The 20,958-nt window shown below is 54.7% G+C and overlaps 5 protein-coding genes and 3 non-coding genes across 8 annotated transcripts; 3 read left to right on the top strand and 5 right to left on the bottom strand.

The window, feature by feature from the left end:
- Window positions 1-173: 173 nt before the first annotated feature.
- C8A04DRAFT_25855 (uncharacterized protein) lies at window positions 174-4,242 on the bottom strand (the record flags this gene model as incomplete). The annotated part of the gene is made up of 3 exons (XM_062779715.1): window positions 174-1,521; window positions 1,633-3,979; window positions 4,044-4,242. 3 exons carry the CDS (start codon window positions 4,240-4,242, stop codon window positions 174-176), a joined length of 3,894 nt encoding a protein of 1,297 aa, XP_062639717.1.
- A 1,890-nt stretch (window positions 4,243-6,132) lies between these two features.
- C8A04DRAFT_35058 (uncharacterized protein) lies at window positions 6,133-7,578 on the bottom strand (the record flags this gene model as incomplete). The annotated part of the gene is made up of 2 exons (XM_062783029.1): window positions 6,133-7,234; window positions 7,286-7,578. The coding sequence occupies 2 exons, from the start codon at window positions 7,576-7,578 to the stop codon at window positions 6,133-6,135; spliced, it is 1,395 nt and encodes a 464-aa protein (XP_062639716.1).
- Window positions 7,579-8,273: 695 nt separating this feature from the next.
- Window positions 8,274-11,062, top strand: C8A04DRAFT_35057 (Golgin subfamily A member 7/ERF4 family-domain-containing protein; the record flags this gene model as incomplete). Its single annotated transcript, XM_062783028.1, has 3 exons — window positions 8,274-8,363; window positions 9,372-10,868; window positions 10,946-11,062. 3 exons carry the CDS (start codon window positions 8,274-8,276, stop codon window positions 11,060-11,062), a joined length of 1,704 nt encoding a protein of 567 aa, XP_062639715.1.
- Window positions 8,526-8,636, bottom strand: C8A04DRAFT_t33. Its single transcript has one exon. It is a non-coding gene; the product is annotated as a tRNA-Ala (tRNA).
- A 1,159-nt stretch (window positions 11,063-12,221) lies between the features above and the next one.
- C8A04DRAFT_35056 (uncharacterized protein) lies at window positions 12,222-12,923 on the top strand (the record flags this gene model as incomplete). Its single annotated transcript, XM_062783027.1, has 1 exon — window positions 12,222-12,923. The coding sequence occupies one exon, from the start codon at window positions 12,222-12,224 to the stop codon at window positions 12,921-12,923; it is 702 nt and encodes a 233-aa protein (XP_062639714.1).
- Window positions 12,924-13,582: 659 nt separating this feature from the next.
- Window positions 13,583-13,654, bottom strand: C8A04DRAFT_t32. The gene has a single exon. It is a non-coding gene; the product is annotated as a tRNA-Met (tRNA).
- Window positions 13,655-16,832: 3,178 nt separating this feature from the next.
- Window positions 16,833-16,904, top strand: C8A04DRAFT_t35. The gene has a single exon. It is a non-coding gene; the product is annotated as a tRNA-Met (tRNA).
- A 1,077-nt stretch (window positions 16,905-17,981) lies between these two features.
- Window positions 17,982-19,967, bottom strand: C8A04DRAFT_9901 (uncharacterized protein; the record flags this gene model as incomplete). The annotated part of the gene is made up of 4 exons (XM_062785674.1): window positions 17,982-18,337; window positions 18,408-19,051; window positions 19,116-19,405; window positions 19,479-19,967. The coding sequence occupies 4 exons, from the start codon at window positions 19,965-19,967 to the stop codon at window positions 17,982-17,984; spliced, it is 1,779 nt and encodes a 592-aa protein (XP_062639713.1).
- Between the last annotated feature and the right edge of the window lie 991 nt (window positions 19,968-20,958).

The following is a 20,958-nucleotide window of genomic DNA, read 5'->3' as shown; positions in this document are numbered from 1 at the left end:
TCTCTTTTCCCCTCTCTCATGCTTCTACTCTTTTCTCCTCCCAACCACCGTCTCATCTCTTTGCCCTCCGTTTTTACGCTCTCATCTTCTCTCCCATAACTTCTCGATCCTGGCATCCCCTTCACTCACCATTACACTGTTATCAATCACCTATTTTTCCTCCTTGTACCTTCCTATACAGCCACACCCCCCTGCATCCTTCTCATCGCCTCGCGATGCACATCCGCCATAACCCCGCTCCCCCGCATATGCTCCTCCAGCGCCCACTGCGCACGCAAGCGCATCGTAGCCTCCGCCTCGCGCTTTGCAATCTCCGCCTCACGGCGTTGCGCAGCAGCGATGGCGGCCGCGCTGGGCGCGGGCGGTTGTGCGGGCGGTGCGGGTGGTGCTGCCGCTGCTGCAGCTGTCGCCGTTGCGGCGGCTGCGGCCATCTTCATCAGTTCTGGGTTCATGGCGTTGTTGGTTATGTTGTTCATGGCCATGGTGTGGCTCATACCGCCAGCACCTGGGGCTGGCATCCTGCGTAGGAGTCCCGGAGTGGCCATCCCAACGGCACCACCCATCCCTAGGTTGGTTGGTCCATGCAAGTCGACGGCGACATCGTTCCGGAAGCGAGCTAGCCGGCCCTGGCGCACGGTCTCGGAGGGCAGGTAGTTGGCGCTGTCACGCCGCGGCGGCTGGTGTGAGTTGAAGGCGGCGGATTCGGCCAGGGCTGTCGGTCTTGTGGGCGCTTGCGCTGGCAGCCGGGTCTGGCTCTGGAAGAGCATGCTACGGCGGTGGGAGAGCGGCATGTCGTCTGGGTCCATTCCCATGCCCATGCCCATGCCCGGGCCTATGTCGGCAGAGACGGGCCGGGACATCGCGCCGGGGGAAGGGGAGAAGCAAACGGGGTGGAACCGGGGTGGCGGGGCTTCGTAGATGCTCTCCGCGTCGTAGGCACCGTCGAGGTCTAGGGTGTCGAGGGACTCCTGAAAGGCGTCGTTGGTGTCGGTGCGGAGTTTCTGGCTGGGCGGGGCCATCAGGCCCGAGGCGCGGTGGCGGAGGATCTTCTCGCGCATGCCGATGAGGGTCTGCGGCTGCTGCTTTGGGGCCTGAATCGTTGAGGCGGAGGATGAAGGGCGGATGGGGTCGGAGATGGAGCGTGTGGACATGGAGGGTGCGAAGTGCCGGTACGGGTGGCCGTGGCCGTGGGTGTTGCTACGGCCGAGTGCGGGCTGAGCAGAACCCCGTCGCCGCTGTTGCTGATGTTGATGTTGCGGCTGCAGTGTCATCCGGGACGCACTCCTCAACTGGCTGCCCTCTTCCGGGATCACCTCGGCATGGAGAGGGGTGCTCTGCCTCCTCATCAGGCTAGGCGAAGCGCGATAGCGAGACGGCACCCTCGGCTTTGGCGGCGGGCCTTCTGGGCTCCGCTGTAAGGGCACGTCGGCGGGCAGCTCGCAGGGCAGCTCGGAAGGCAGCTCGGGGCTGACGTATGGTGGTGAGCCGGACGCCATGGTGATAGCAGTGGCGGAAGCGAGTCTAGAGATGGTAAGATTAGAATTGGTGTTAATGTTGCGATACTGCGAGAGAGCACTGGCACTCCGAGTTCGAGTCCCAGTTCGTCTTGCAACAGCCAGAGGAAAAAAGAACCCGTCGTCCTCGACCGCGGCCGTCCGCTGCAGGTCCCTCATATCCAACGGCACGGCCTGCTCCCTGTCACCCTCGTCGCCGTCGTCCGCCCTTTCGGAAATAAGCATCCCCCCGTCGACGAAACCCTGCCGTCGATCCAGATCACCCGGGTCCGGGGTCTCAGCCGAACTGAGATGCTTTGCCCACTCGTTCGTGCGGTAAGTCACCGCAACATCCGACAGGCCCGCCGGAAGGCTTCCCTGCGTCAGCCGGGGGTATGCGTTGGTGGTTGTGGTGGTCGATGCTTCACCGCTCCTCGTGGGACCCCTCCGATCCTTTACTACGTGTAGTAACATGGGATCCTCAGGATCCTCAAGATCCTCACGGTCCGCACGGTCCCCAGGATCCTCCTCACAACGCTCGCAGATCTCAAGATTGTCGAGATCCTCTCGCATGAGTCGAGTCCCGGCACCGGCACCCCGGGATCCAATGTCTCGCGGCTCGGTCCCTTCCTGGCGAATGTCTTGGACCCTGACCCACCCCCCTACCACTGGCTCGCCAACGGCTGGTCCTGAGCTTCCCGTTTCCGAAGCCTCCTCCGTCTTGGGAATAACCTCTTGGCTGTTGTCGACCGGATCAGGCAATTCTATTTTGCTGCCTGGCAGCTCGTCGGCTGAATCCAGCAACGAAACATTGCACACTGTCTCTTCTTGGGTTCTCCCCTTTTCACCGCTAATCAGAAATCGCCCCGTGCTTTTTCCTCTGCTAGCTCGCTGCGACGTTTCAGACGCAGCGGTGTCGCCCATGCTTTTGCCGTCGTCGATCTCGTCGTCGTCGAGATGAGCCACGACAGAGCCGCTCTCGGTGCTGTTGTTTCGGGCCGGGCTCGGCACTATTGGCGGTCCATTCCCCCATTCGCTGGTTGTTGCTGAGAATGCACCCAGATTTATGACACTGTCCATTGAGCACCTTGCAAGTTGGGAAACGGGTACCGAGGCCCAAGAGCCATGAGACTCAGAATCCCGGACCGACACCTCCGGTCGATCCTCCTCGCCGACAACCGCTGCCACGGAAGACCCATCTTCCTCATCTCTTGGCCTCGGGGTGCGGCGGACGGTGAATGGCGTTGGAACAGTGTATGGAGCCGGTGTATCATCACAGCATGAGCTCACGTTTGCTGTCGTCGTCGCCAGGAGCGTCTGCGTACTCTGACTCTCCCGTGGCGCACATTCAGCTGTGTCTTGCTCGTCCTCAATAACAACCCGGACGGGCAAGCTTTCATCATCGTCATCCAGCCCATGTCCCATCGCCATCTCCTTGCGTGATATCTTCCCGGCCGGGTCTCGGAGCTCATGTCCACCGGGGAGTTCAGCTAGCCCCTGAACCTCCATCACCTCCGTCACCTCCGTCACCGACATGTGTTCGCTGCTACCCCCACGTTTGTCGTCGTCCTGATCTTGTGCACCCCCAACATCACGACTAGTCGGTTCATCCTGGGTACCCCCACCGCCATTCCCATACCGACGCTCCCACTCGATGCGCTCGCAGCCCACGGTTGCTTCCACCCGCCGTCCGATCCTCTCCTCCTCTTCCAACGGAGACGGAAGGACGGCCTCCTCATCGCTCAACCTGCCTTCTTCCTTCTTCCCATCCTCCTCGTCCCGTCGCGCTCGAATCATCCGCCACACCCGAAGCTGAGATATGACACCAACCGCAAACAGCAAAATGGCCACAGCAAGCTCCACGCGTATTCCCCGCGTGAGCGGGTACGTCACCGCGCCATCTGGGAACAACTCCTCGTTCAGCGCCCAGATATATGCCCAGAATTCTTTTAGTCCCGCGCGGCTAAAGCAGTCGATGCCCAGGACTGTGGCCGTAGCCCCCGACAAAGCGATGCCACACACAAGGCCATACCGCCGCGTCCAGTGACTAATGTACAGACAGCAGCTCAGCAGACTGAACGCGGCAATAAACACTGCTTTGCCGGTGCTGTTTCGTATCAGTCCGCCCGGCTGGAGGGCCAGCAACCACATGCTAAAGCATAACCCGCCGAGCAGACATCCCAGACCCTCCGTGAGGTCCCGGAAAAGAACCGCCACGCCACCTAGCGCTGCGCCGGCGCAGAGGGCCGCGACAACAAAAGCCCCTTGAACGGCGGGAGTAACGGGCAGGGTCATGAGATACAGAATCAGGACTGTGGTTCCAAGGGCGCCCGTGAAGGCAGCGCTGAAGAAGGTCTGGACCCGTTTGGCCCGAATGCCGATGAGGGTGTAGGGAACGCCGGTTAGGATGAGGAGGGTGCCGGCAATGCCCCATCCTGGTGTGATTTCAGGCTCAAGGGGCAGTTGGCCCTCAGGGAGTGGAGGCACTATTGTTGTCTCGTTAAGACCCTTGTGTCTCTACGGGCTGCATTCCGTCATCCGGGTACGTACCATTGAATAACGTTGAGTTGGCATGACTCGTGGGGTTTGGTGATACCGTGGTCCTCGACGTTGTCGGAAGGATGGTAAGAGTACTACTAGACAAACTGACAGTAGCTACCGACGCGGTGTGTTCCTCGGTCGTCGCCAACGTTGGGGCTGGCAGGTCTGAAGATGAAGTCGTGTCCTGTCTTCTCTCATAGTCGAACATCTTACCCTCAATAACAACGGATAAAAGGAGACAAAGCAGAGCCCGTCGATATAGTCTTTGGAAAGGTCTCATCATGGCGCTTTTCACGACGCATGAACGCCCGTCCAGTCAATGAATCAAATGTCAAAATTAACGCAACCAGGTAAGCTCCAACAAACATATTGTCCTAGGGGAAGCTCCCAACCAGACCAAACCCCCAAGGTCAGTGGCCAGAAGAGAAAACCATAATAGAGACGCTCCGCGTCCCAGATCAACACCGACGGCGAATCAGGGAGCGAGCAAGTCCGGGACGAGGACTAAACGTGAGAGGGTAACCATCGCATCGAACAAGCCAGGTCACGCCCCGTGAACGCGACAAAAACATACTAGCAAGCCTATAGGGTGGCAGACCTCTTCGGTACAACAGCCGAGATCCTTGATTGTCGTAAGATCTGAGCGGTTGATCTTTACACTAGATGGGAGAGGCGGCGTCCGGTCGGGTCCGATGGAGGTCAAAGAACGTGGCCGGAGACGCGCCACGCGGGAAACGCCACGGTCGATGCGTCAACGAGGTCGTCAAGGTCGTGAGATGTCTGTCAACAGGGGTATGTGAGGTTGCATCAGCGAGTTGCCAGGGCCGGGGGCGGGAAGATGCAGCCCGGACAGGGGTGCGGAACCTGCTGCTCGTCGAATCGGGCGACGACGAGGATCCAAAACTTGACATTTTTCGACGCCTCGATCAAGGAATTTTACGTCGGCGAGTCGGGTTCATCATCCTTGCACTGCCGAATCCTGATGTGCTGTTAGAACCCATCACCCCGGCCGGAACCCTCCACAACATGAGCGTTTCTGTCCAACGTGAACGGATCCGGGAGACACACCATCAGGCCTCGAATTCTCCGGCTGATGAGACAAGGCTGGGGCGGGCTAAAAGGACGCGCATCCCACCCACGAGATTCTAGAGGATCGACCCACGACTAGTTAGCACGGCCGATGAATGGACGTATGGATGGCGTCGAAAGCCACATGGAACGTGGCCCATCCAGAACGTGTCCGATCCTCGTCTGCGTCTCCCCTGCATTCTTCACTGCCAAGCCGCGGGATGTAACAAGATCGCGACCCGATTTTCAACGACACATGAGGACGAGGTTGTTGAGAAGAATGAGAATTGCTGTGCTGCTTTGATCGTGAGTGAACAGACCGAAGCCGCGGGGAAATATAGACGCAATTGCCTGTTCATGCTGCGTTTCCGGTGATTCTTTACGGTATGGATCTGTTGAGAGGAGGAGAATCAAGATTTCTCGAGGGCGTGGGGGAACTCCGACGGCCCACCCAACAGAACTCTCAAGACCCGGGGGGACTTTCCCGATTCGGACAGCCACTTACACCTTCCTCAACACCAGACAGTAATGGTAAAATCAAGTTCTAGATCGGTCTCACAAACCGCCAAACATCCCAATCTACTAGGTACCCGTGCCTTCTCAATACCGCCTGGCTACTAACAGCATGTGCGTTCCACTGAAAAAATCGGTAGCGGATGGCTGTAGGTATGTACAGTTCATGTACCTACCTCCCTGCTCGGAAAGTCTCGTCTTTCCGGGTTCTCACTAGCCTAAGACATGAGTACTTCTCTCTCAGTTATCTGTTTACTTTGCGGGAGCATGTGGTATATGGTCAAAGAGACCCACGGAAGGCATGAATTGGGTGTCATTGGGTGAACTTTTATAGTAGTGCCAAACCGCAAAGGTATCTCCATATATTCCAGAGTACCATCTAAATAAAAGCCGTGAAAACTATTTGATACTCAATGCGCCACCTCACAGCGCGACTCTGTTAGCGTAATTCAAATCACCAGGGCTCACTAAAAGCGAAAAACATACAAACGGACGGACATACAGAAAACGCCTCATTTCACGACGTCCGAAACCTACTCGGACGCGAAAACGGCCCAACCGATGATATGGGAGAACTCCGCCCCGACCTAAAAGGCCGAGTCTGTGTTTGACCAAGAGGGTTGAAGCTTGAGCTGAGTCGGTATGTTCTCCCTCCCCCACTCCAATCAATGCTACTCCCATCGTCAGCAATCCCTCCATGCTCATCAACACCAACTGGGGTTCGCTCCTCTGCTTCCACCACCAATCCTAGCGGGCGTGGAAAAAAGATGGAGATGACCCAGAGTATCGCCGTCAGTGGGAACATCACAACCATCCAGAACACATCCGCCGCATTCCCCATAACCCCCCGACGTTGGGCGTCATTCCTAGCTACCACCGCGGACAAGGCAATGACGTCGTCAAGGCGGCGGCGCAAATCCAATATGCTCTGCTCGGTGTCGCTTGTTAAAGTACTGGTCTTCCGCTCATAGCGGCGAACGGCACGGACGATTGCATCGATGTCGGGAGCCACGGCGGCGCGCACCTCCTTGGTAGTCTCCTCGCGCATCTGCCGCGCTGCCTGCTGCTGCTTGGCCCCATTGGTGCAATCACAACCTTCGCAGGGCTTTCGCCGGGCTTGCTCATCCAAGCGAATTTCGAGATTCTCAAGTTGGCTGTTCAGCTCCCGATACTTGGACGGCGTGACGCGCACCGTGCGGTAGGGGTTCGAGTTGACGATGCGCTGGAGGTGCAGGGTGTGGGCCAGGACCAATTTGATGGCATGCGAGAGTGGAGTGATCTCGGCGGCGAGAAAGAAAATTCCGACGTTGAAATTGGAGACAAGTCCTTCCGAGGGCCGGCTGAGAAAGAAGCGCAGCGAGTAGAGCATGTAAGTGGCGGCCGCCGGAGAGAGAAAACATGCACCCAGGGCCATAATTTCGAGTCTATGCAGTCGGCCCAATGCCGCATCAATCTTGCGCGCTTTCATCTTCTTGTCGTCTCCTGACCCAGTGACGCTCTTGGGTGACATCGAATCACTACCAGAATCCGGACTTCGGGCGCCGCTTTGGAGCTCCAACGACTCTTCCAAGGCGGTCTCTTGGCCCTCCCTCACCTGCTGCGTCGCCTGATACCATTTCCTAGCCTCAGGTCAGCACAGTGTTCTCAACTGATCATCAAAGACCGCTTACCATGGCGCCGTAACAGACCAGTGAAGAAAGACGGTGGCCAGGAAGAGTAGGATGAGGTCGCTGAAGAAGGCCGTCCCGTTGTGAAAGAACAGCCCCGCAACCGGGGGAATCGAAGCAAACACAATGGGCAGAAACGACTTCCATGTCGTCACCGCGCTCCTAACATCTGGCCCAGGGTCTACAATCTCCTCGCGGAAATCCTGCGAAGCTTCGTTCAAACTGTACTGGGAAAGGGTCGAACTCCGGCGGCGGATATAAGCCTCGGGTGGGACTCCTGATCTAACGGTGGGCATATTGGGCCTTCCCGGGGATAAAGGTTGGATTTCCGGGTTCGGGCGGCGAATGCTACGAATATTCGAACCGGAAGACGAGCTTTCGCTCACCTCTAGGCCGCCGCCCTCTTTCGGAGAAGGCATATCGGTGCCCGGCGCAGCTTTGGACAAGTTCGAGAATTGAAAAGCTGAGTAGTGTAAATTATTCTAGAGGCAGGGGCCGTTGGAAGAAACATTCGATGATACCTGAAACGAACAAGGCGAAATGAGATCCACGGGTTCTTCGAGTGAGTTGATTGTCTTGAGAGCCTCGAGTATCTTGAGAGTGCGGACGGCGATGTGACGTAATTACTGAAAACCTCTAGCAGGGGTGTGAATGAGTGCTGCACGAGCAGCTATGCGGCAAATCGAGCTAACCACCTCGTCGCTTTCGTAGAATCCCGCCGCCACGAGAAATGTCAGACATAACTGACCGTTCCGGGAATGATGGGGGGATTGAGGCTCTGGATGTCAAGGTCAAAGTTGGCATGTAAGGGGAGAAGCCGACTCGTGCCAGAAGCTGCCGTCGTCCCATATCTGATCGTGGCTGCCCTGGCGCGGGGTGCTCCCACCTTCCATTCCAGCCGCCCGCTAACGCAGCGCTCAGTCCAATTAACGCCCCCGATTGGGAAAGGAAAAGGATCTAGTTGAACACCGAAATTTACCGCGAGCTCCATATGAGCGCCGGCTTGAAATCGGGCTTTGACGGGATAGAGGACCCAGCGCAATGGGACTTACACAGTACATGCGGAATAGACCTTCATACAGTAAGTACCCACTGTATATCCTATGACAGCGCTCCTGCATGGTAAGGCTCAAACACAAGACTTCTAACATTAGAACATGAATGGACTGTTAAGAAGACAGAGCTTTGTCATAAACACAGCAAAAATAACGACTCGATGCGCAAAACGCAAAAGAGAAACTCTTGGATGCACCCGGGATTGAACCGGGGACCTTTCACAGGGCATTGGAAGCTTGACCAGAAACTGGACAGGACCAGGTGCGAAGCGAAAATCATACCACTAGACCATACACCCTTGCTAGCTTGTTGAGGGAAATGTCGTGCCAAGGCTAGATGAGGGGCAGTTTTGGCGAGAGCCGTTGTCGGGGCGAGGAGGGCCGTGCTCGACCAACTGCCAGCTGCCAGCTGCCAGCCGTGCCAGCCCCTTGGAACAGCTTTGAGTTTGTCAGGGAGCTGCAACAAGACGCGTGCTTCAAGCCCCAATGAAGATCGTGCCTGCATGCAGGTTCCCGCAACGCCCAACCCAATTGAACCCGCCGATTTTTTGCCCATTTTCTGCAAGCTCATCAAAGCAATAGCGCCTTTTCTCTCGCCGACGCAGACGCCTCCACGATTCGACTCTCTCCTGGGGACAAAGGGCCGGTCTCTGTATTTCTTACCGCGGCCACAATCACAAACATACAGCTGGAATCACACCCCACGGACACAGCCGGCCAAATCATTGTGCGTGTTCGCCAAAATCGACAAATTTGAACCCCAGGATCTGCCCCAGAGTTCCATCCCCATCTCCTTCAAGAGTGGAGAATCACATCGATCGGGTCGCCGTTCTGGGTCTTTTGCGCCCGTTGACTGGGACCCCTCGCCGAGCAACGAGCGAACCAGTCGAAAAGGAGAAGGGACAATCCGGCACTAGTTTTGCCTTGCGCGACGGACGACTTCCGCGGATCAAGACCACAACGCTCTGGAACGCAACGCAACGCAACGCTCGCCTGTTTTTCCGGTGGCCGTCTCTCGCGGCCGCCGTTGCTAGGTCTTCCCCACGGCTTCACCCGCAGCACCCGCTGCCCACACACACGCCCACGCCCGTTCAACATCACACCATTCGCCGACGGACCCCGAATTGCCATCCAGGCCGGAACCGAACTCAGCGCTGTCGTCACCACACCAAACTTCCGGCGACCCCCACGCGCCCCCGCCTGCTGTCCCTTCGCCTGCGACAGCCAGCCAGGCGCCACGAGAACAGTCCACTCGAAGCGCCAATCCCCTACCTTGGGGCGTCGACGGCGTCCCTGCGTCGTCGTTCCTGCAATCGCCGTTTCGCACTCGACGCGGCGGTGCTCCCTCCCGACAACAGGCGCACCCGGCGCATCTCTGGAATCCGACCAATTCAACCCCGAGAAACCTTGCGCCTCCCCACTCGGGCAGGCCGCGGCGCCCGTCCAGTCCGCCTCCCCCTCCGGTTCCCGTCGTTCGTCCCGAGCTTGCCGCCCTCGAAGAGGACCCGCGCGGCGCCCTTGGCAGCCGGGCCGGCGATTTCCCGCTTCTGACGGTACCCGAGCAGCGAGAGACTCGCCCCCAGCTGTCTAACAGAGCCAGCCTTCATCTCGACCGGTTTGCCGGAGCTGAGCAGCGTGTTAGTCTACCGCCATCACTACGCCATTCATACGACGGGAAGCGAGCGAGCCACACCCCCTCGCCGGTCGAGGAACCAGAAGCTGGCCCGTCCACAGTTGTCCATCAAGACACCACCCAGGCCCATTTGGCTGTTCCCGAAACTAGGAAGGTTCGCAGCCGAGGGCTAAGCTTTACCAAGCTCCAAACACCCATCGGACTCAGCTTCCGGCCGAGCTCTCGAAAGGAGGACAAAGGCAAAGGAAAAGCCGTCATGGCACCACTACCCCAATCACCACAACAAGACGCCGGGGATGGCTTCACGCCAGACCTAGAGCGCGGGCCCGACCCGGCCGGCAACAACCACCGACACTCGACAGCGTCAGCCATCTCCGGCATCGGATCTGCCATGTCGAGTGACTCGTCCATCATGGGCGATCCAGACCAGCCGCCAGACAACGGCGAGGAATGGGGCCCGCAGCACCCGTGCTTCCCGCACCTCAACCCCCACGTACCCATCGACTCACCCGAGTACGCCAACACGCGCATCATCCGCGTGCGCCGCGACTGGTTGCTCGAAGGCGACCTGGCCCCAACCTTCTCCAACCTATACCCGGACATCCTCGACCCGGCCGGCGTGTCGGAGCACGAGTTCCGCCGCGTCATCGACAAGCTCAACTCGGAGCTCGTGCCCATCTTCAGCCCCTACGCCTGGCGCAATATCTTGGACAACGTACTCGGCCTGGCGACCGGTTGGCTGTGGGATGACCTGGGTCTGACGGCTGCTAAGGGCCGCCTGCGCACCCTCGAGAAGTGGATCGAGCAGTGGAATGCTGATATGGAGAAGGCTGTGGACACAGAAGAGGGCGGCTTTCCACCCAAGATTGTGCCGCTGCGTCGCACGGGGTATATGACGGCATGTTACCCCTGACTCTTCTCCGTCCCCCCTCTAAGCTAGGTTAAACCCCAATGCTGACCCGGCACCCCCTTTAGCTCGATATCCAAATCCCCGACCCTGAGCTCGCACCCGCGTCGCCCACTACAGATCGCCCGTCCTACGACGGGCCAGAGTCTCTTCCCGTTCAACCACCAGCTGCTGTAACGGCGTGATGGATATTTTAATGGCGCGAGGCGCTCTATATATTTCTTTTTTCCTCTTGTTTTTTGTCATTTCTTTCCCTCTTTGACTTTCTTGTTGAACTAAACTATACCCCTCTTTGTTGACAACTGACGAGTTATGTGTCCATAATTAATAGTCCCGTACTTAATGTTTTTGCTGTGGGGGTCTGACTTTGCTGTTGTGTCCAACATGACGTGGCGTTGTGTGTGTGTGTTCCCGTGTGAAGATCCGCCTACTTTCCTACCTGGCCTCTCACCTCACTCCCATGAATATGACCTCAGACTTCCGCTGAAAAGAGCAGTGTCTGAAGAAAGTCTAACAAAAGTACTGCAACTTTCCACGGGCTCAGCCTACGCTATGAGGTTTCCTCTAAGTTCGTTCTGAGATATATACATAGTAGTTTGCGAGACCCATGGGAACTTGGACGCGCGGTTGAACAGATCGCACTAAAAATATACTGTTGAGTTCCCTTCGCGTCGATGGGACAACGTCGACGTCTACCTCCACTACGGCGTACATCATGGAACGGCTCTTGTAGCTTGCCAGATCATCGCCGGGGATGCCTTCGCCAATAGTTATCTCGCTCTCGATAAAGGGGGCTCAAGGTAGTGGTGATTCTTTGGGGTGACCCTTACTGTTTTTATATCGTTTTATTTCACCTTTCACGCTCGATATTCTTTGTAACTCAGTTCCGAGGAAATAGGCTTTTTCGTTTGCGGCGTTCGTTGCAGGCAAGGATTTAAGGACAGGGAACAACCTGCACTTGCCAAGAAGGTCGACGTCGAGCCTTTCTTCCACGTCATCCTCCAAGGAAAAAGAGAAAGGAAAAAGGAATTAGGAATAGAAGAAAGAGAAAGCATTAGTATTTTACTAAGCCTGAGACCAATAAGTTCCGTCATGTTGTGGGAAATGGACAAAGTTCCCTCTGGTTGCACTTTCTCTATTCGGGAACTGGTACTTTGACTGCATGGTTTGGAGGAACTGATAAAACGGTACTTGTAACGTGGACAGGAAGCACTGGCCACTCCTGTGATGCAAGCTCTATGCAATGTACCCCGCTATCACTTGCCCTACTAGGACCTGGGACCAAGAACCCAGCGCCCTCCTTCCCACGTGCACTTAGCATCAACAGCAAACCCATCCATCACCATGGCCGCGTATCCGAAACGGTACGAGCCCTGCCTAGCTCTACGAGGGCGAGACATTCCTTGTCTTTTCTGGTTCGAAGATGCGCTTGCGACATACGGTGTCCCTACCGTGGTGTTCGACCTTTACCTCCTCGTTCCCGATATCGATAAAGCCGCCAACGCTCTGGCCGAGAAAGGTTGGACCGACGCTGGGCCGCAGAACTCAACCTACCACTTCTTGAAGGCGCCGATACCACAGCGCCGCTTGAATCCCCCAAACTTTACGCCACCCGACTGGAAACCGAGACCTGGGCCACCATCCACGGAACCACCTGGGCCAACCACCACCGTTCTCCTTCCCGCTACCGACTGGAACGTTCCGGTCGAGAAGCTACGCCTACCCTCCCTAGAGGGTTTCATACCGCCTCTCGCCCTTCTTCTTGACGCCTTAATCGACAGCCTTCTCGACGCGCCCCTTGGCACGCTCCTCTGGATTCAGCTCAATACCTTTGTCTCCTACCTTTATGGCAATTGCGCATCACTGAAAACACAGGACTTTGCGGCCAATCTTCAGCTAGACCATCGTCAATTCCACTACGATGCGCTTTCGAAGTGGATTAGCGGAATACCTTTCCTCAGGGAACAGCGCCAGATCCGAGACGAAATAAGAGAGGGGAAGCGACAGCCACAGCGCAATGCCTGGTATTTCCAACCGACTTATTAGTAGCCACATGGCTGTGTTGGGGTATGCTTGTTTGAGGACGTCGAATACAACTCCTCTCATGTCAAATGAGGTCTAAAGTTTGTTGTCTTGGTTGTATCATGGACCATTCTTGGCATGTGGAAAATATTGCGTATTATGTACTCCGTAGGTGCACGGAAATTATCTTGCTTTGCCCCACCCATTTATTCGCAGTTTCACGGTAAAGAATATGTTCTGTTCGACCTTGTCGAGGGCCTTTGTTTTTGCTTCACCCATGTGTCGTCTTTACCGTAGCCAAGAATAAGTGATATGCTCGTCCTCACAGGTTCACAGGTCCAAAGAAGCAGTCCAGAGAAAAAACAAGAGGTTCTCGACCGTCTCGGCAACCCCCGAGCCCCCACATCACGCGAGATGTTTTGCAGCTCCCGTCCCGAGCTCCGAGCCAACCGATCGTGCCGAACCAACCATTGAGCACCCATCTCTGGCAGTTTTGTTCCCCATTTGTCGGAGTTGTGGGTTGGGGCACGCACAGGGCCAAGCTTGTGGAGTCTGATCTCCAACCCCTTGTCCGAGCCGCCGAAGCGAAACCACCGTACTAACACCATCCTCACAACCCTTGGACACCATGACTTACGATTTCCACTCAAAAAATGATGAAAACCCGAAGCAAAAGATGAATCTAGCGACAACTCGTTTCGATCGAGTGACCTCCGGGTTATGAGCCCGGCGCGCTCCCCCTGCGCCATGCCGCTTTGTTTCGGATTGGATGAAGCAGAGAAGCGCGATGTGGAACTAATATTTGCCTCGTTTGCCTGTTTTTTTGTTCGTTTGCGGCAGCACCGCACAGGACTTGGCACGGAGCAGCTTGACAAGTTGAGGGTTGCCGTTGTTGTCTTCCACTCATTCTGACCCGGAGGTATCGTGCCCCCCCTCGCTGTAGCGGCAGACGAAAATAGAATAGCTTAAGTCCAATCCAGCAACATTCGATCAAACCGTAATAGAATTTGATCGATTTACTCTGTTTTGTCCCTTTTCACTTTTTTATGTATTCTTTTTTATCTTCTTTCACCTTTGGTATTTACTCTTTTTTATCCTCTTTCACTTTTTTATTGACTCTTTTATCTTCTTTCACTTTTTTTATTTATTCGTTTTTGCCCACCGCTGTACCTGTCCATCACCAGACACCTGTCCATCACCATACCTGTCCAACCGAGGCGAGACAGTAATAAACGCGTTCTATACTCAGCCGTGCCTGAGGTTGTTCGATGTAGTCGTCCAAGGCTTCTATCAAATGGTCATAAACCCGTCGGCACGCAACAGGCTTGCATCTCGCCAACACTTGGAGGTTCTTGGTCTGTTTTGGAATATCGAAAGAGGACATGGTAATGGAACTAATGGTATGCTGGAGTATAGGGTACTATATATGGCTGCCTGGGCGTCAATGAATATTTATGTTTCTTGAAAAAGTCGTTAGTTCTCTTTGTCAGTGAGGTAAAACTTTCAGGCCATTCATTACCTCGATCTCGGCCAGGTTGGCCCCCCCACTCCGACGGTTGTTCCTTCCTCAGGAAGGACAATACGGTAATGCCCCAGGTCAAGATTTTCATCGCCGAACGAGGGGTGATTAGATGGAAGGAGCAAAGGGACATGAATTAAAACCAACGGAAGCCACGTAAACTCTCCCGTCTTCCCTTTTTTTCTTTCTTCGTCGTCGAATCTCTTGGTCGCCGTTTCCCTTCGTAAGTTGCAATAGCGTCCATTGTCGTAGTAGAAAAACACCATTTGAACATCGTTTCAATGTATTTCATGTTCATGCTCTGTTTTAGTGATTTAACGCCTGGTTACCTGCTACCATCTGACCCAGCTGTCTTCTGAAGGTGCATCGCGTTAATCCAAACCGTCATCTTTATCCCCAACCTTCAAGTGTTTTGGAATTCAAACTGCTCTCTATACGTCCGCGCTAACATCAAGTAGAAACAATAATCAAGATCTGCCCCTTGGGGACCCTTTCGTAAGTCTATATCCTCGACTAGTGTGTTTAATCCGCGGCTCCTCGTGTACGTGATTGCTAACGTACTTAATGAGAAAGACCAAGAAGTACGAACACCCAACCCAAGGCGGGGTGCCACCCATATGCCTGATATTTAACATTAACTCGAATACATAGTGAACATAACGATCAATCTGGGCCCCGGCCCACTCGCGACCAGGGCCGCCGCCGCTCTTGGTGCGGCATGTGGCCGTCTTGTAAGTACCTGCCTGCGGTACCTATCCTTTGTTCTTGTCAGCCCCAGATACGGTGCTATGTCTGCAGGGCATACAACTAACGGATGATTTATACAGGCTCTCGCCTCCGCCGTCGCCGACGCACCCCCCGCCCAGCCCACCAGCGGTGCTGGCAAGAAGGTCCTTAACTTTGTTAAATATATTATATCAACACGAAATGCTAATGATGAGATAGCCCAAGAGTGCCGAGGAGCTGGCGGCGCAGACAAGAGAGTAAGTTTCCAACTTCCAACTTCGTAATCTACGACACCACGTTTCAAGTTGCTCTAATTTCAAGAGCGATGGCTAACCATGCCTCCAGGAGAAGAACCGCGCCCGTCGTGCCCGGCAACGGGCGAAGAAGAAGGCCCGCCGCGCCGCCGAGGCCGCTGCCCTTGCCGCCGCCGCCTCTGGCCCCGGCCCCGTCGCCGAGTCCCCGGCCCAGGAGGACAAGGAAAATTCGGTAAGCTAGCTTGATTCTATTATTTTTCAATATATCCGACTAATTACAGATCAGATGAACAAAGTTTAGTTAACAATACAAGTACTTGAGTTTTGTCGTAACGTACCATATTTGTGTCACATGTGTTCAACATAATTTTAGCCACTGACTTCTTGGTGATTTTGTTTTGGGTGAGTTATCCTCTTGTCTTTAGTTATTGTTTTTAATTCTAGCATGATATTGCCTCCATCATAACCCGGGCGTCACTCGATCGAGACGAGTTATCGCTAAGAATCTAACTTTGCTTCGGCTTTCCATCATTTTTTGGGTGGAAAATGTGTTGAGTTCAAGTATACAAGAATTGGGGGCTCGCTGTGGCCGAAAAAAGCGGGACGATATTCGTAGCTCCCATTGCGAAGGCTCGCTGGATATCCATCGTTCGCCGTCGTCCTTTCGCTCCGACTATTTTGAAGGACACCCCGAATTCCAGGAACAAGAGGAACCCAATCACACCTCCAGTACAAAATGGGTGGAACACAAAAGGGTAACACTTATCAACTAATTAAAGGCCACTCTATGCTCATCAAGCCCTGCGCTATACACTACTGCCGCAAATTTTCCCACATGAGATCAGACAGGAAATAATACCGGCATCGCAGTTCCAATTTGAAACAATGGGGGACCAACCACCAATCTCAGGCGGAGTTTCAACCAGCTTTCTTCCCCATTTGTCAGTATTGTGGGTGGCCATAGGGAGCCAAGCTTGCCAAGCTCGTTGAGTGAGATCTCCAACCCCCTTGTCCGAGCCGCCAAAGCGAAACCACCGTGCCAACACGACCGTCCCAGTCTCACCCCAGCACAGTGTTGTGCTCCCTCGCTATGGCCAAAAAAAAAGCGGCAGACCAAGTCCCTGGATAACTTACTTTATTACAAAAGTGAAAAAGGACAAAAAGAAGAAACCAAAAAAAAAGTGAAAGAAGACAAAAAAAGAATAAATCAATCAAAATTTACCAAGACTTGATCGAATGTTGTGGGTTGGACTTGAGCTATCGGTTCGAGTGTGCCGCTTTTTTTGGCCACAGCGAGGCTCCCCAGCCCTTGCGGATCCACCAAAAAGGCCATGACTCACACACGAGACCAGACGGATGAAACACAAGACAAAAGCGATGACAAACTGAGGCAAATAATGCCCGCTTCGGACTGCTTTGTTCAACCAATTCAAAAGCGGCATGGCGCAGGGGAAGCGCGCCGGGCTCATAACCCGGAGGTCACTCGATCGAAACGAGTTGTCGCTAGATTTCATCTTTTGATGGTGTTATTGCTGGTGTTGTTGGTGGTGTGGTTTGGGGTGAACTTTTTCAATTTTTTAACCCTGTTTTATTTTTTTCTTATTTTGGTGAGGTATTTTCCCCACTATGTGTGTCTGGCCTTGGTCCCCAAGCGTCGTACGTGCCCAGCAATATGCTATTCGAGGCTTGAGCTTCACTTGACCATTTCCCGAGTGTCTTGTCCTTGTTTTGGAGATAGTTCTTTGGTGTTTTTTTTTTCTTTGACACATTTTCTTTTCTTCCCAACTTCCACGACACCTTGCCTGCAACCACATTGACTTAACTATCAAATTAACATATCATTCACAATACCCATCCTCGGTCAAGGATAAAGAAGTGGTTCACTGTGGCATTTTAGATCATTTTGTTGTCGACATTTTCTCACCCCCAACCTAGGCTCTACCCCCAGCACCAGGGTTAGGGTTCACTGTGAAGGGCTTGGAGCAGAACAAACAGCAACCAAGCTCTTCTCTTATTTCCTCTCCTAGATGAACTCTTTTCCCTCGAGATATCCTTGGTCGTTCCTCATCTTTCTTTTTGACATTGCCTCGTGCTTCTTTTTCGTCGATTTTTGCATCTTCTTCCAAAATCTCGTCCCCCCTTATTCCCCTTTTATCTTTCTTTCATTGTCATACTTTTCTCCTTTTCCTTTCCTCTTTTCGCTTCTCCCTTTTCCCTTTTCCCTTTTCCCTTTTCCCTTCTCCTTATACATCCTTCTATTCTTCATGGTCGGCAACCGCCCGCAAGAACGCGCTACAACTCATTCATGAAATCTTGAAGGATATGTCAATAGGCCTATGGGAATGGAAATACAGAGTATACATCCCTTGCTGATATCTGGTAGAAACAACCCTTTTGATCAGTCGCCCGTGGACCTTCGAAGTATGTTTCTCCTGTTTCATTAGCCATCCTGGGAGGTGCTAGACGATGTCATATCATGGATACGTTGAAACCCGGCCAAGATTATTTTGAATTACCCCTTAATTTCTACTCTATCCAAAACCCCACCCTCCCCTTAAACCTAATTGACAAACACCCACCTCCTCACCCCTCCAAAATCTCCCTCGGCGTGCCCTTCTTCGCCCACTCCCTCAACACATTCTTCCGAATCTTCCCCGTGCTCGTCTTCGGCAACTCCCGCACGACCTCCACCTCACGCGGAACCATGAAGCGGCTGATGGCGCTGTGGTTCCGCGCCCACTGGATCACATCTTCGCCACGGAGGAGAGAATTGCCGACGCCGGAGGCTGGCCCTGTCGTCGTGGGCCGGCGGACGGTGATGTAGGCTTTGGGCCGCTCGCCCCAGTGCGAGTCTGGGACGGCGACGACGCCGGCTTCGAGGATGGAGGGGTGCGAGGCGAGCATGGATTCGAGGGCGACGGAGGAGATGTTTTCGCCGCCTATTTTCTTTTTGTTAGTTTGACTTTCGGGATGGGGGAGGGGGGATTTCAGCCTCTGCGGGGGACGTACCTGAGATGATAATGTCCTTCGCCCGGTCTTGAATCTGAATACTCCCATCCGGATGCCATACGGCCAGATCGCCCGAGTGTAGCACGCCACCAGCAAACAGCTTGCGGGTTGCCTCGGGGTCCTTGTAGTACCCCTTGCAGCAGATATTGCCCGAAAACACAATCTCGCCCATCTCCTTCCCGTCGCGCGCAACATCGACCAACACGCCCTCGGGCTGGTCCGGCTTGATGATGCGTGCGGGCAGGGCCGTCACGAAGCCGTGGCCCTGACGGGCCATCTTGGCGTACTTCTCCTTCTTGGGCAGGGTGTCCCACTCGGGCAGCATGTAGCCGCGTGTAATGGGGCCGTAGGTCTCGGTCAGGCCGTAGACGTGCACGGGTAGTAGGTTCAGGTTGGTCATTTGCTCGAAGAGGTGGGCAGTTGGCGGGCTGGCGGCGACCGTCACGCGGACGGGCCGGGGGAGGGCTTCAGCATTCGGGTCGGCGCAGAGGAGTGTGTTGACGGTTGGCGCGGCGTTGAAGTGTGTGATGCCTTCTTCTTTGAGCAGTTTCCAGATGAGAGGGTAGTCGATCTTGCGCAGACACACGTGGGTGCCGCGGACGGCGCAGATCGACCACGGGAATGTCCAGCCGACGGCGTGGAACCTGTAGATTGTCAGCTTTGTGTTGTCTGTGGCTGGTCGTATCGCCCGCGTTAAGGGAAACGTACATAGGCAGAGTCCAGAGGTATTTACACCGCCCGTCAGGCAAGTTCAGCCCCGACTCGACTACATTCGCCATCGCAGCGAGGTACGCGCCCCGATGCGTGTACACCACGCCCTTGGGCTTGGACGTCGTCCCGGACGTGAACGGAATGGCAAGCATGTCGTCCTCGTCCGCCACGGTCTGTGACACCAAGTCCGCCCACCCTTTACTCCCGGTTTCCCGGTCGTAGGTTAACCCCTCGAGCACAGCCTCGTCATATGGCCCGCACAGCTGGCCCTCCTTCACATCGGTATCCTGCAGCCGTCAGCACTCCCCCGTTTACATTGCCTAAAAGTCCAAATGACGAAAAAAACCACAAAAAACCTACCAAATCAACAATAACCTCCACCTCCGGCCTCGCCTTCCTAAACCCCACCAACAGCCCCTCAAACTCCTTATCCACCACCACACAATCCACCTCAGCAAACTCCAAAATATACCTCACATCCTCCTCCTTCAACCGATAATTCACCGGCACCATCACGCCGCCCGCCGCCACAATGCCATAAATACTCTCCAAAAAAGCCGGCGTGTTCGGCGCCAGCAGGCCGACGCGGCGCAGCCCCTTCTTCCGCAGGTAATAGGCTAGGCCGCGGGCGCGGTCGGCTAGCTCGCGGTAGGAACGCCGGAGTACGCGCTGGTTGGCGGTTACGTGGTAGACGGCTTCGGCGTGTGGCTCGATGGCGGCTGCGCGCTCGAGGAAGAAGGTTGGGGAGAGGTGGGAGAGGTGTGGGGGATTGGGGTTGTTGGTGTTGTTGTTGGAGGATGGGAGGAGGTGGTTGAGGACCGTTCGGAGGCGGGAGGCTGGGGCGGACATGGTGGTGGATGGATTCGGGTTTCAATGGATGGTTGGAGGTTCGGAGGTTTGGATAGAGGAGGGTTGAGAGACCGTTGTCGGTGATTCGGAGTTGTATATGAGATGAGATGAGATTGGCCTCTGATATGACGCGGTGAGATCGTGGGTGTGAGATATCAAGACGAATACGACTGAGATGAAAGAACCTTTGGAATTGAGCGGGATGAAAACAAGAAGAAGCCGACGATGTTTAGGAGAACCGGAAACCGATTGCTTCAATGCGCCGACCCCCGTTCCGAGCCCTGGTGCCGATCGAAGCCGCGGGCAAAACACTAAACCGAAAGGGAATGCAGAGCCGGAATGTCCCAGACACGAGCTGACGGATCAAGATTGGAGGTTCTGCTCTGTGCTTGTGGGCAATGCGTAAAATACGATACGGCGATTTGTTCTAGCTTTAAGTTCCGGCAGTCCATCGGCTCGGAAGTCGCGACTTATGGCAGCCGAGAGCTTCCTGCTGTCCGAACGGTCCCGTCTCGATTCCTCGGCTCAGCCAGCCCAGTGACGACGACCCCGGGTTTCCTCGACCCTCTTCCTTGTCGGTCTCTGAACTAGCCCGATGAGGTAATTCGATGTTTCAGCTTTCTCACAAAAGAACGAGGTAGGAGGATATTTTCAGTGCAATGTCATCCAATGCGCTTGCGTAAGGTTATTATCCGGATAGACAATGTGAAAAGATCATTGACGGATGTCTTACCACCTAGGAGTCATGAGTTTTGTATGTCCGAGGGTCGCTCGTCAGGAAGTTCGGAAGTTCGGGGTATGATGCTAAAAGTTACCTAAATAGGACAAGCGCAAGATGCCAGTTCCCCCGCACTTTTAAGCTTCATCCCCACGGCCCGCATGTGGGTTTCAAAACTCCCGGGTGTGTGTGCGTTGAAGAACTTTCAACTGTACAAAATAAATACTCCTTTTCCTTTAACATAGTTTGTGTGCTTCCAATGAAGTGGCATCA

The sequence above is a fragment of the Dichotomopilus funicola genome, assembly GCF_033296635.1.
Source record: "Dichotomopilus funicola strain CBS 141.50 unplaced genomic scaffold C8A04scaffold_9, whole genome shotgun sequence".
In the NCBI taxonomy this organism is placed as follows: Eukaryota; Fungi; Ascomycota; class Sordariomycetes; order Sordariales; family Chaetomiaceae; genus Dichotomopilus; species Dichotomopilus funicola.
This window is presented reverse-complemented; position numbering and strand designations above follow the sequence as displayed.